Source organism: Eschscholzia californica, unplaced genomic scaffold (genome assembly GCF_041429995.1).
Source record: "Eschscholzia californica isolate CP2 unplaced genomic scaffold, dmEscCali1.0.p SCAF_5, whole genome shotgun sequence".
NCBI lineage: Eukaryota > Viridiplantae > Streptophyta > Magnoliopsida > Ranunculales > Papaveraceae > Eschscholzia > Eschscholzia californica.
Genome location: NW_028238472.1, coordinates 12,428,491 through 12,440,768, shown reverse-complemented (window position 1 = coordinate 12,440,768; position 12,278 = coordinate 12,428,491). Strand labels below are relative to the sequence as shown.

At 35.6% G+C, this 12,278-nt stretch overlaps 1 protein-coding gene across 1 annotated transcript; it reads left to right on the top strand.

The window, feature by feature from the left end:
- The first annotated feature begins 5,828 nt into the window (after nt 1–5,828).
- On the top strand, nt 5,829–9,649 carry LOC147537149 (receptor-like cytosolic serine/threonine-protein kinase RBK2). The gene is made up of 9 exons (XM_086644172.1): nt 5,829–6,097; nt 6,866–6,969; nt 7,052–7,429; nt 7,534–7,785; nt 7,876–8,030; nt 8,301–8,380; nt 8,467–8,602; nt 8,699–8,848; nt 9,298–9,649. The coding sequence occupies exons 1-9, from the start codon at nt 6,069–6,071 to the stop codon at nt 9,469–9,471; spliced, it is 1,458 nt and encodes a 485-aa protein (XP_086500298.1). The 5' UTR covers nt 5,829–6,068; the 3' UTR covers nt 9,472–9,649.
- Nucleotides 9,650–12,278: the final 2,629 nt, after the last annotated feature.

Here is a 12,278-nt window from a genome sequence, read left to right as displayed (position 1 = left end):
AACACCTTGCAGAGCCTTGCAAAGTATTTACAATGACTTCTAAAGCTACATATTTCTTGTGTGAATTGCTTTAAAAATTTCTTATAAAAACGGGGGCTTTGCCCCCACCGAACCCGCGTAAAAAGAAGACGAACATGATGTGCGTAGAGTTCATGGTTACTTCAAGTGATTTTGATCAATGTTTTATAGAGCTTTGCTAGAAAAAGTTTCCAAAGCTTTGCTAGAGCTTGCATGGCTTTTGCAAACACCTTGCAAAAACCTTGCAGAGCGTTACAAACACCTTCCATAGCCTTGTAAACACCTTGGAGAGCCTTTCAAACACCTTGCATAGCCTTACAAACATCTTGCAAACACCTTGCAGAGCCTTGCAAACACCTTGCAGAGCCTTGCAAACACCTTGCAGAGCCTTGCAAAGACTTGCATAGCCTTGCAAAGCCTTCTAAAGCCTTGCAAACCCTTTCATGGCTTTTGCAAAAACCTCGCAGAGCCTTGCAAACACCTTGCACTGCCTTGCAAACACCTTGAATAACCTTGCAAATACCTTGCATTGCCTTGCAAAAGCCTTGCACTGCCATGCAGACACCTTGTACTGCCTTGTAAAGCCTTGCAAAAACCTTGCATAGCCTTGCAAACACCTTGCATAGCCTTGCAAAAACCTTGCAAACACCTCGAAAATATCTACCATCAACAACCTCAAGTTTTCACGAAATTCTTAATTTGAACATAAGCACCTATCATGATTGTCTAAGAAGAAACATTTCTCACAGACATTTCATCAAACAACTTTATAGCTATTTCAACCAACAGAAATCTTATATAACCAAGTAACATTGCATTCTAAGCAACACCTCTTTCAAGCATTTTATCAAACACATTCCTTGCATCAACTATACTTCCACAACTTCCATAGAAATCCAACAAATAAATTTGAACATAAACATCAAAACTAACAAAACAACATAACTAACATAGCAAAAAAATTACTTCAACCTTAAAGATTCAAAAATTGGAAATTGTAACTTTCTTTCTCTAAAATTCTTCACTAAAAACTTAACTCAAAACCCTCAAAATCATCTTCAAACAACAAGTAAAGAGATTCAATCACCAATCACCAAAACCTAAAATAGATTTATGATCTTATAGCAAAAAAATCGACTTTAACAAGCTCGACGAAATCGCCAAATACCCACGGTCGTTTCTCAATTTTCGTTCATGTTGATTAGAATTTGGATTTCTAGGATTTCTTGGTATATTTAGATAGACAAAGGGTATACTTGACCTTGAAAATGGGAATGTCTTTAAAATTCTCCTTCAAGAACATTTTGAAAACTTATTTGGGGCCTAGCTTGTTAAAAAGTTAAGTTGTCTTTTTTAACCAAAAAAACATGAAATTGGGCCTTCGGCCCAATTTCCTGTTTGGAGAAATTTAGGGTTTGGAACTTTATAATAATAAGAAGTTAGAAGGTAACCAATTCTGTTGTGGATGACGCAAGTGAGAGTGGAGTGGAAATGTGAATAAAGGAAAGCTTGGAATCAAGAGAGAAAAACTAGTGAAAGAAAGAACAAAGAAATGAGATTGTTTGAAATGACGGTTAGGATTGGTTAGTGAGAATCAGTTTTTAATCGACGGTTATAAGAACCTTTGAAACTGCTCGATTAGACACGTGTTGGTTAAGAGCAGGGGAGTAACTAACAACTGTACTCCCGTGTGACGTAGAATCAGAAAAAGTTTTTTTTTTTTTATTAAACCAAAATTTCATTCATAAGTGATAACAATCACAAGATTACATGGTAGATGAGTCTTATTCCTCTGAGAACTACATGAGAGTTGCATAAGTAAAGTTCACAGAACTTTCGAATGTAAAGTACCTCATGAAGGGAAAGGAATTGACAAGACAGACTCAAAAATAGATCATAAAGGTCAAAAAAAGAGATCCTTCTTTTCTAACTAACATGAAGGGAAAGGAATTGACAAGACACAGACTCAAAAATAGACCATAAAGTTTTTTTTTTTTTATTAAACCAAAATTTCATTCATAAGTGATAACAATCACAAGATTACATGGTAGATGAGTCTTATTCCTCTGAGAACTACATGAGAGTTGCATAAGTAAAGTTCACAGAACTTTCGACGTAAATTCATCTTCATTCTTTTTGAGATCTTCATCGTAGAAATCGGCAACAGTGACTCTTCTTTTCTAACTAACATATGTATACATACTTCCATTCAAGGACGGAGCCTGGATTCAAACCTAGGCCGGGCTAGCCTAGAAAACATGGACTAGGTGGATATACCAAAATGACATGTTAAGTTATTACAAAATTTTGTTAGAAACATTAAAATACATGATCAAGAGTTAAGAAAGATCTATAAGTAACAACATATCTTAATAATTTTCAACAAATTAAAATTTTTATCAGTATATAAATAAAAGTGTGTGTCTACGAACTGCAATTTACACTAATCCATATCTATGTTAGCAACAGAAACAAAGTATTTTTCGATTACTCGACTACTTTTTACGGACTTCTATTATTCTTTAAATTTTTCTATTCTTCAAAGGTAGACGACTAGGACCTCTATTAGATATAGCCACATGTCTTTCTTCACAACCTTACCTCATAATATAGAAGAAAAAGAAAGAGGTGAAGATCTTTATTTGGTAAACCATTTTTTTTTTCACAAATCACAATTGTTACCTAAAGATGGACCAATGATTATTAGGTCTAGAATCCAAGAGGTGGAGTTATAGATAAAAGGATATGGATGATCTAAGAGTAAGTTGTAAAAAGAGATGATGCAAGAGATGAAATTATAAAGAGACAGAAATAATCCAAGAATTGAAGTTGTAGATAAAGAGATGACCCAAGAGGTGAAGTTATAGAGAGATCAATTTCTAGAGATGCTAGAGAAAGAGATTGAAAGATTTTGAGTAGAAAATGTATAAAGAAAATAGAAGAAAATGAAAGAATGAAGAAGAAGGTGCAGAGACTCGAACTAGTGACCTTGTAAGTGGACAGAGACAACTTTAACCAACTGATCTACTTACAATTTATTGTTCAACTTTGCCTCACTCCGGTACAAAATTCAAGCCTGGCTACAACCAGGTTTAGCCCCCACATAGCCCCGCCCTTGTTTCCATTCTATGAACATTTAAAATCACCAAACAGTGGATTATATCCTTCATCGACCTTAAATGTTGTAAGGCGATCCATGTTGGAGAGAGAAGAACAAGAAGAAGAGGAGAGAATTGGCGATCTTGTTGATGATAATGATGTTTCTTCAGAGTTAAGAGAGAGAGAGAAAAAAATTGTGTAGTATGGGTTTAGATTCACTAGTTTCTCTCTCTAAAACTTACACTCCAAGATCTTATAATAAATTAAATAGATAACATAATCTAAAAAGAGGAAAATCCAAAGGAGAGATCCCTCCTCTAGAGAAAACCAAGATCTGTAAAAGTAGTTTTAGAGAGAGAAGAGATGAAACAGTTTTTTAATACACCGAATCAGAAAAAGTTGGAACTAATTCTTTTCCCGCTTTGGTTCCTTGTCCGGTTTGTACTTTTGAAAGAACTGGGAAGATAAGTACGGGTTTGTTTCTAAGAATTTAGAATTTGATGTACAAGTCTCCTTCAAAATTTTGATGGATCTACAAAGACACTAAGTAGATCTAACGGCTTTAATAAAAATTCTAGCATCCGATGGTTTATAATATCAGCTCATGCCAGCAACTGGTAGCCCAAATGGTCAGTGCATCTACTCCTTAATGCGGAAGTCCCAGGTTCAATCCCATGGAAGTGCAAATCCAGAAATATTGAACTTGGGTATAAATAAAGTAGTTTCTGTAGACTTTAAGCCATTTTATTTCGTCTGTTTTAGGCCAACGTGCATTAGACCAGTAGTAATTCAGCAGTTATCTTTATCACATCGTATCGAAGTATCAATGTATGTAATGACCATTGTAGTCAATACTCAAAAAAAAATATCAGCTTATGAACAAGTGAGACAGATATATTTTCTATTTTCTGAAATCCTCAATAGCTACTTTTAAAATAGTTTAAGTATTTTTGACATCCAGTTCGTTTGAGAACAAAATGGATGTTAATGAAGAAACAAAAAAGAATCATCACAGATATGCATAGAGGTGAGAGTACCCACCTCCATCCTGACTAGAGTTCTTTTGAGAAGTACAAGAGTTGGTTTGCTCTGAAACAACTAACTGTGTTTCAGTAAAAGCAACTTGGTGAACGTATATTAGTTTGTTTAGTGGTCTATTTGTAACTGTAATGAGTTCAACTTCGGGCCTAATTTGGAGCAAATTAGTTTATCTCCACGTCCTTTTCCTTAGGTATTTCTTTTGATAATTGGAACCTTTTGTTTTTTGACATATTTGGTGAGAAATAACGTTCTTTTCTTTTCCTTTTCTTTAGGGGTTTTTGTTACAGGCAAGTATCGGTGAAAGGTCCAAAATACAGACCGTAATACACAATAAGGCCACTAATAACACAAAATAGGTCAAAAGTCCAAATAAATACAAATTTTAAAATATATCCAACAAATCATTTTTGCATGACATCGTTATATATCTTATTGCATTAAACAAAACGTAAATAATCCTATACAGTTTAGTGTTGAACTCCGCGTAATTTAGTTTGTGTTACGCACGTAATAAACCTAGTCTTACACATATATACCCATTCACTAACAATCGACACGTTAGTAATACATTTGTGTGTTTGTACTAGAGAAAAACGAATATTAAAGAAAATAGATTTTTTTTTCTTTATTTTATAGTATTAAATTTAGATTTTAAACTCAATTGATTTTTATTGGCTTTTGGTATAGGAAGAGCACTATTTAGTAAAGGCAGTGCGTTAGAAATGTTAATTTATGTATTTGCTCTTCCTTTACCAAATTAGTTTAAGGAGGGCGTTACAAGGATCATTTAATAAATAGTGCCAAAATAGAAGGACTTAGATAAAAATTAACAATAAATCTAATATTTTCTTCACTTGTAGTTTCTCTCACATAGTAACCAAAACTCTAATATGTCACTACTATCAACATCACCATTAGTATTAAAAAACTTGCAAAGTTTACTATCACTATAGTCTTAGTTTCGAGTTTTTAATGATGCCTCAAGATCTCATGGATGAGAAACCACTGTTATTGAAGGAGGCAACCTACATCAAGAAAGAACTTAAACGTACACATCGACTTAAACGAAACCATCGACTTAAACAAGGACATCGACTTAAACGAAGTTATAGACTTAAACAAAGACATTTATAATTAAGATAATATGTCTCAGGTAAAGAAATATCATTTTCTTGTCTTCTTCTATGGTTGAACAAACATTTTAGGGTTTTAGGTTGTTTTTTTTCGTAAAGAATTTTCGGTTGGACCGACTGAAAAAGATAACAAATTTCGGTAGGGTCGGCTGAAAAAGACAACAAGCTTCGGTCGTAACGGCTGAAAAAGATGACAAATTTCGGTTGGGTCGATTGAAAAAGATAACAAATTTCGCCCGGTCCCGCTGAAAATAGTAATAAATTTCGGTTGAGATGGCTGAAAATAGTGTGATAGGAGGGACCAAAAGTATAAATTTGAGATATTTAAAAAAAATGTTTATCCCTCCCTATTCTAAAAAGAGTGTTCTCCCTATCTAATGCAATGTCTTTGTTAAAAAGGGTTCCCCTGTACCAAAACCCTTTTTATTTTGGACTATTTGGGGAGGGACCCTATTATCTAATTAAATGAGTAAAAATATTCTTTTCTTTTCTTGAATTGAAAGCAGAATAATTGGGAAAGGAAATCTTTTGTGGCGTGTAGTATTCTGCATTTGTTCTTCATATAATGTCCACGTGTCAAATACCCATTTCACCTTTATTATGCTAATCTGACGGGAGTTTGTAAGGTTATACCACACATGTCCTTTTAGGCAACAAATTTACTTACAAATTTCCTTTCAAATTTTTTTCATCTTGATACCAAAAAAGTCTGAATCTCTTTCCTTTTGGGTTTTGTTTTTCTGAATATATGATCTTTAATTTATCAGAGAATAATCCATGGAAGAATGCCAAGAAGTTGGCTCAGGGTAATCTTTTCTTCTTCTTATTCATTTGGGTAACCATTTACTTTCTTTCTTAATTACATTAGTTTCTAGGTTTGTTTGATTTTCTGTCTTTTTAATCTTGATTATGAAGTTCTACATTTTTATCAAATTGTTTTAATCTGTTTTGGGTTCTCTTCATTTGTTCCTATCTAGATTTTTTTAGCTTCTGGGTTGGTTGAATTTTGTCCCTATCAATCTTGATATCTTTTGGTTTCTCTCTCTCTCTCTGTGGATCATATTTTGTGACTTGTGATTCCATACAATACCATTATGAAGGGATTCAAGAGACTCAGGTTTATTATCATTTTCATCTTTGGGTTATCTTTTTTCTTGATGAAAATTTGGTGGGTTTTCAATTACTTAGAAAACCCACATTGTTCATAAGCTGCTTGATTATGTTATTATTGTTAGATAAGTAGGTAATTAACGGCGGAAACCCTTGTTTTGTGCTAATTCTATCTTTATTACTATTTCAAATTTGTGCATAGAGCTATTAGATTCGTCATTTCGTTTCCTCCTTGATTATTGCAGATTGGGTTTGTCATTGTGGAACATGAAACAAGAAAATGTTTATAACGGGAACTGTTTATGTATATTACTTTAGTTCTTCAATACTATATGTTTAAATATTCTTCTTCTTCATTTTTTCGAGTTAATCTTTTTTGTAATCATGGGTTGCTTTTGTCTTTCTCAATTAGGCATCTTTTTTGCTCCATCTTGACATTGATTTTCCTTCTACAATGATCTTAGGAAACTTGCTAGTGGAATCACTAAGAAAACACCTAAAAACGAGCTTTACCCGCATTTAAATGAAAAGCCAGTCGCTCCGTTGCCTATCTCCACTTCAGCTCAAGGTAACTAAGAACCCACTTTGATTGGATTGACATTTTTTTTCTTTCTTTCCTTCTTAATTTGCATTGTGATTTCTCTTTCTAGACTTGACTGCATTAGAAACAGAGAGAGAAAAAGTAGACGAATCTTCACCTACTGAAGATATGCGAGACTATGTAAGGAGCTTAGAACCAGAAACATGTTCTTCCAATGCTAGCACTTCAGATGATGTAGATCAATCTAATAGTCATTCTCATTTACGTGGATTCTTTCGCTTATTAAAAAGTAAATCGATGAGAAGATTATCTACTATACCTCCCATGAGAGTTCCAAAACTATCACGAAGACATAGCAGAAGCGTAAAAGAAAATCAAGTTTCAACTTTTACCCCACAAGACGATATTGATTTCTCTGGTTTCAAGGCTTCCTGGAAGAACTTCCCTCTCTCTGAGCTTCAAATTGCCACTAACAATTTCAGCTCAGGTCTTAATAAAAAACTAGATCTTCATCTCTGTCTATATATATATATATATGCATACTGTTGAATCGATAAGCTGAACAAGATTTTGTTTTGCTCTAATATGTAGAAAATTTGATCGGGCAGGGCGGTTATGCTGAAGTCTATAAAGGATGTTTACCAGATGGGCTGATTGTCGCAGTTAAGCGACTGACTAACGAAACATTAGAACAAACAGTTGGGAACTTTTTATCGGAACTTGGGATTATAGCTCATGTTGATCATCCGAATACCGCTAAGTTGGTTGGTTATGGGATTGAAGGAGGAATGCACATTGTTCTTAAATTTTCTCAAAATGGAAGCTTGGCTTCTATACTTCGTGGTCCGTTCACTTACTCTGTTCTTATGTAGTTATTTTAAAGAATTTGTCAAGATCATTTCTCGTTTTATACTCTGTATTGTTTTTATCTAGGACCGAAGGAAAAATTAGATTGGAGTATCCGATATAAGATTGTTCTAGGTACTGCCGAGGGACTTTTATATCTTCATGAGGGTTGTCAACGGCGAATAATTCACCGAGATATCAAGGCTTCTAATATTTTGCTTACAGATGAGTTTGAACCTCAGGTAAACTCTTACCCGTATTTACTATGATTTCAAATATCTGATATGATTTCGCCAAAGAACACTAAAAACATCTTCGCTTCTTGTAAATCTTGTATCGTTTTACGATTTTGAATGCTGCGGTGTCTAGAAAAGGCCCAATTTTTTTTGAAATCCCAAACTGAATTTCCCTCTTGAAGATCTTACGCAAGAGGCGAGAACAGAAAGGGATCAGATTCTTTACTTTTCGTACCTTTTCATTTACAAGGAATAAACAAATGGATATTGGTCCAGATAAGCGATTTTGGGCTTGCAAAGTGGCTACCGAAACAATGGACTCACCTTACAGTATCGAAATTTGAAGGCACACTCGGGTTCGTAGACTGTCAAAAAGTTCAATTTGTCTAAGTCCTTTAGTTTGATTTGCCTCACCATTTCCTTCCATTCCTTATTGTTATAGCTATCTTGCTCCTGAGTACTTCATGCATGGCGTAGTAGACGAGAAAATAGATGTGTTTTCTTTTGGGGTACTACTATTAGAGCTTGTTACAGGACGCCGCGCTTTAGATAGCACTCAGCAAAGCCTCGTGTTGTGGGTAAGTTTGATATTGACCCAGTTTTTCTACCATGTGTAACATCGATTTGAATTGATAATGGCGGATTTAAACTATTTTTATACATTATTGATCTAGGCAAAGCCTTTACTTGACGAGAATGATACAAGAGAGCTTGTAGATCCTTCCCTTGGAGACAATTATAACCGAGAAGAGATGAACCGCGTGCTCTTGACGGCTTCTCTGTGCATACAACAGTCATCAATTCTTCGGCCTCAAATGAGTCAGGTACTTGCCAATCTAATTTCTGTGAGATTCTATGAATTCTAGAATAGCCTCCTCTGTCGACTGTAAACTTTTGGCCATTAAGAATGGCCCAATCGCTTTAATACTTGGATGTTGTTTGCGTTTTTAATTTCATATCTGAAAGTTGACTCGAAATCTGAAATTGAATTGCGTCGAGTCAGCTTTCAGAATATTAATTTTTCATTTGACCCATCGTCTAACTCATGTGTTTAATTCATTTAAATGGACGGAATCAATTTGAGTCAGACATGCAATAAGTCTGAATTAAGAACACAGTGCCTAAAATAACCTAAATGACTGTTGTGACCCTGACTAAAACATGCATGGCTCAGAGCCTCAGACAACTCTGGTCTAGAAAGCGAGTCAGATTCAGACAAAAGAAAAACCACACACGAACTGCGGTATTAACTACTTATTTTACTTGTGTGTAGGTTGTACAACTACTAAGAGATCGTGACACAAGCATGGAGTGCATGAAGAAATTCAAGAAACCCATCTTCAAAAGAACTTACTCCGTGGAACTTTTCGATGCAGAAGAATATAACTCAACGAGGTATCTTAGCGATCTTACTCGACATAAACAGATTGCTCTGCTGGAGTCCTGACATGTGACCGATAGTCCGGCATTGTACGTTAATAAACTTGAAGCAAGTTGTCCAGGAACCTACATATGGAAATCTGCACATATATTTCCTTTAATTCATCAGTATTTGTAAGATGATACAAACTTTTGTTCGATGTGTTAATTTAAGTATGTAATTTTTAACCTGCTTCCTTTCTTCATCTCATCTCCGCTTACAGAAATAATTTTTTCAAGTTTGAAGGTTTGCCTCCGGAATCTCTTGTATTTGCCCGATTATATGTTTGAAATTACCCATGTACAGAAATAATTTTTTTGTTTTTATTTTTTTAACTTTGTTATGAAATCTCATTTTGTAAGATATTTTATGATTTTATCTATAAAATTATTTGGGACACCCTAAATCTTAACCCTTATTGATAATTTCCTTACTTTAGACACCTAAGTCTAACAAGTACAGGTTTTGTTCTTGGAAGGCTCTAGAAAGCCACATGAAATAGATTGACACTTACTAAGTTTGAATATATAACTCTAGTCTCTAGGTAGGGCTGGGAAAACGGTCTGGTACCCCGAGGTCCCGTTCGGCCAGACCGTTAGGACCCGCAGTCTGGAGTTAACCCGAGTCGGGCTTACCCGGCCCGTTGGGATCGGGCTTATAAGGCGGGATTCGGACAGATCCTCAAATTCGAGTCCCGGCCCATTATACCCACCCGAGTTCCGATGCCCGAAACCCGCCCGATATACCCGCCCGATATACCCGCCCGAGTTCCGATGCCCGAAACCCGCCCGATATACCCGCCCGAGTTGTGATGTATAAATATCACAATCGCCGAAAGAAGGAATAGGAAAAAAAGCATTGAGTGGGAATTGTTTTTGACAAGGGCAAAATTGACATTTTTGGTACTGTGGAAAACACATGTCATTTTAACTGTCTATTAACAGACTCTTAAAGCCAAAAAAGATCAGTTCCGTTTCAAATTAGAAAAGGTAAGTCCAAATACACATCATTTTGAGGGGGTAAGTTCAACTAGCCCTAAAAGAAAATCAAGTTACAATTTGTCTGTTTGAACTTTGTCATTTTTCTTTGGTTGATTCTTTCTTATCAAAATCAAGCAACAATGGGGAGGATCGGGCATACGCAACCTGTGGCCCTGAGTGATTGAGTCCAGACCCTATAGGGCCAAGCTTAGGTAGCAACGCGACAAAACATTTTACCTTGCTCAGCTTCACTAGTTCCAGACTTCCAGCAGGCTGGACCGCACCCCTTAGGTGTCTCAGACTAAAGTTGTATTTGTTTTTTTATTTGTGTCTGAATCTGAATTAGCTGAATCTGAATTGGCTGAACTGAATTAGCTGAATCTGAATTGGCTGAGTTATTTCAGAAGTAAGATGTTTGTTTTTCAAATCTGAATCACTAGATCTGAATTAAAAAATTTACATTTATACCCCCATTTATATTAATAAGAAGGAAAAAAACCTATCCTTCACTTTTTCTTTTATAGTTTCTCTTTTTCTCTCCTACCTTCTTTCCCAAACGGCTGATACATCCCAAAACCCTACTACTTCACCCATAACTCTACTTCATCCCCAAACCCTAACATTTCACATATTTGGTTTGTGATGTGGTGAGAGCCGCGATGTTCTTGCTGTGGTGAAAGTGGCGGTGTATGGTGGCGGTCTGGTTCTGAGGTTCGTAGCGGTGGTTCGAATCTCGTTTGTGTTGGTGGTGTGGTCTAAGGTGGTGGTGGCTTTGTGGTTGTGGTTTTGTGTTTTGGTGGTTGTTTGGTGGTGATTTTGTGGTTTGGGAGTTTTCTGGTGGTGGTTTGGGAGTTTTCTAGTGGTGGTCTGTTTTGTGATTTTCAGGATTGGTGGTTTTTAGATTTGGTGGTTTGGTGGTGATTTTGCGATGGTGACTTTGTGGTTTGGTAGTATTCTAGTTGAGGTCCTTTAATGGTGGTGGACTGTTTTTGGGGTTTGGTGGTGGTGGTGGGTTGATGGTAATGGCGGTGGTCCAGTGGTGTTTTGTGCTCTGGTGGTGCCGGTGGTTGTGCTCTTTGGGGGTGGTGATGGTGGTGAACTATTTTGATAATTTTTTAATATTAGAAAAGATTTTTCAAATTACAGGGGTATAAGCGTCATTTGACAATTTTCAGTAGTTGACTCCCTAATTCAGACTTGTTTTGAAGTCTGAAATATCTAGGCTATTTATCAGCCCATTCAGACCAAGACCCAATTGAGATTACTTTTCAGATTTTCTTATATTTATCCCAATTCAGATTTCATATCTGAAAAGAAAAAAAAAACAAAAACCCGGTAGAGTTAATTTTATCATCTCCAAGGTGTTATTAAGGCCTCCTAGCTATCAGTGTTCACAATTTTTACGACTGTGTGTGACTTAAAATCACAGGGGTTGAATAGATTTTGGTTCACAAAATCAATTTAGCTTTACCGATGTAAAATGAGCGCGAAGCACTTTCCTTTATCATTCTACAGATTTTTATCGGTTCAACTTTAAAAGCACAAACTTTATTTCTCTATTTACGATTAAATTTTAAGAAATTGACCTCTATTTGTAATTTTGCACAAACGAAAAGCATTCCGACTAATTTACTAATAACACCAACTAGGGCGCCAATAAAACTACTTGTTTTACATGAACTCTAAGAGTCATTAGGTAGATACATCATGAATAATGTCATCAAAGACATCGTGGGTCCTAAAGACTCTTTAACACAATTTAATAAATGATTAACTCCACCGCCATAGTAAATCAAAACTTGTAACCTCGAGATTTTTTATGCAAATGCCCTATTGACTTTACAATGATCCACA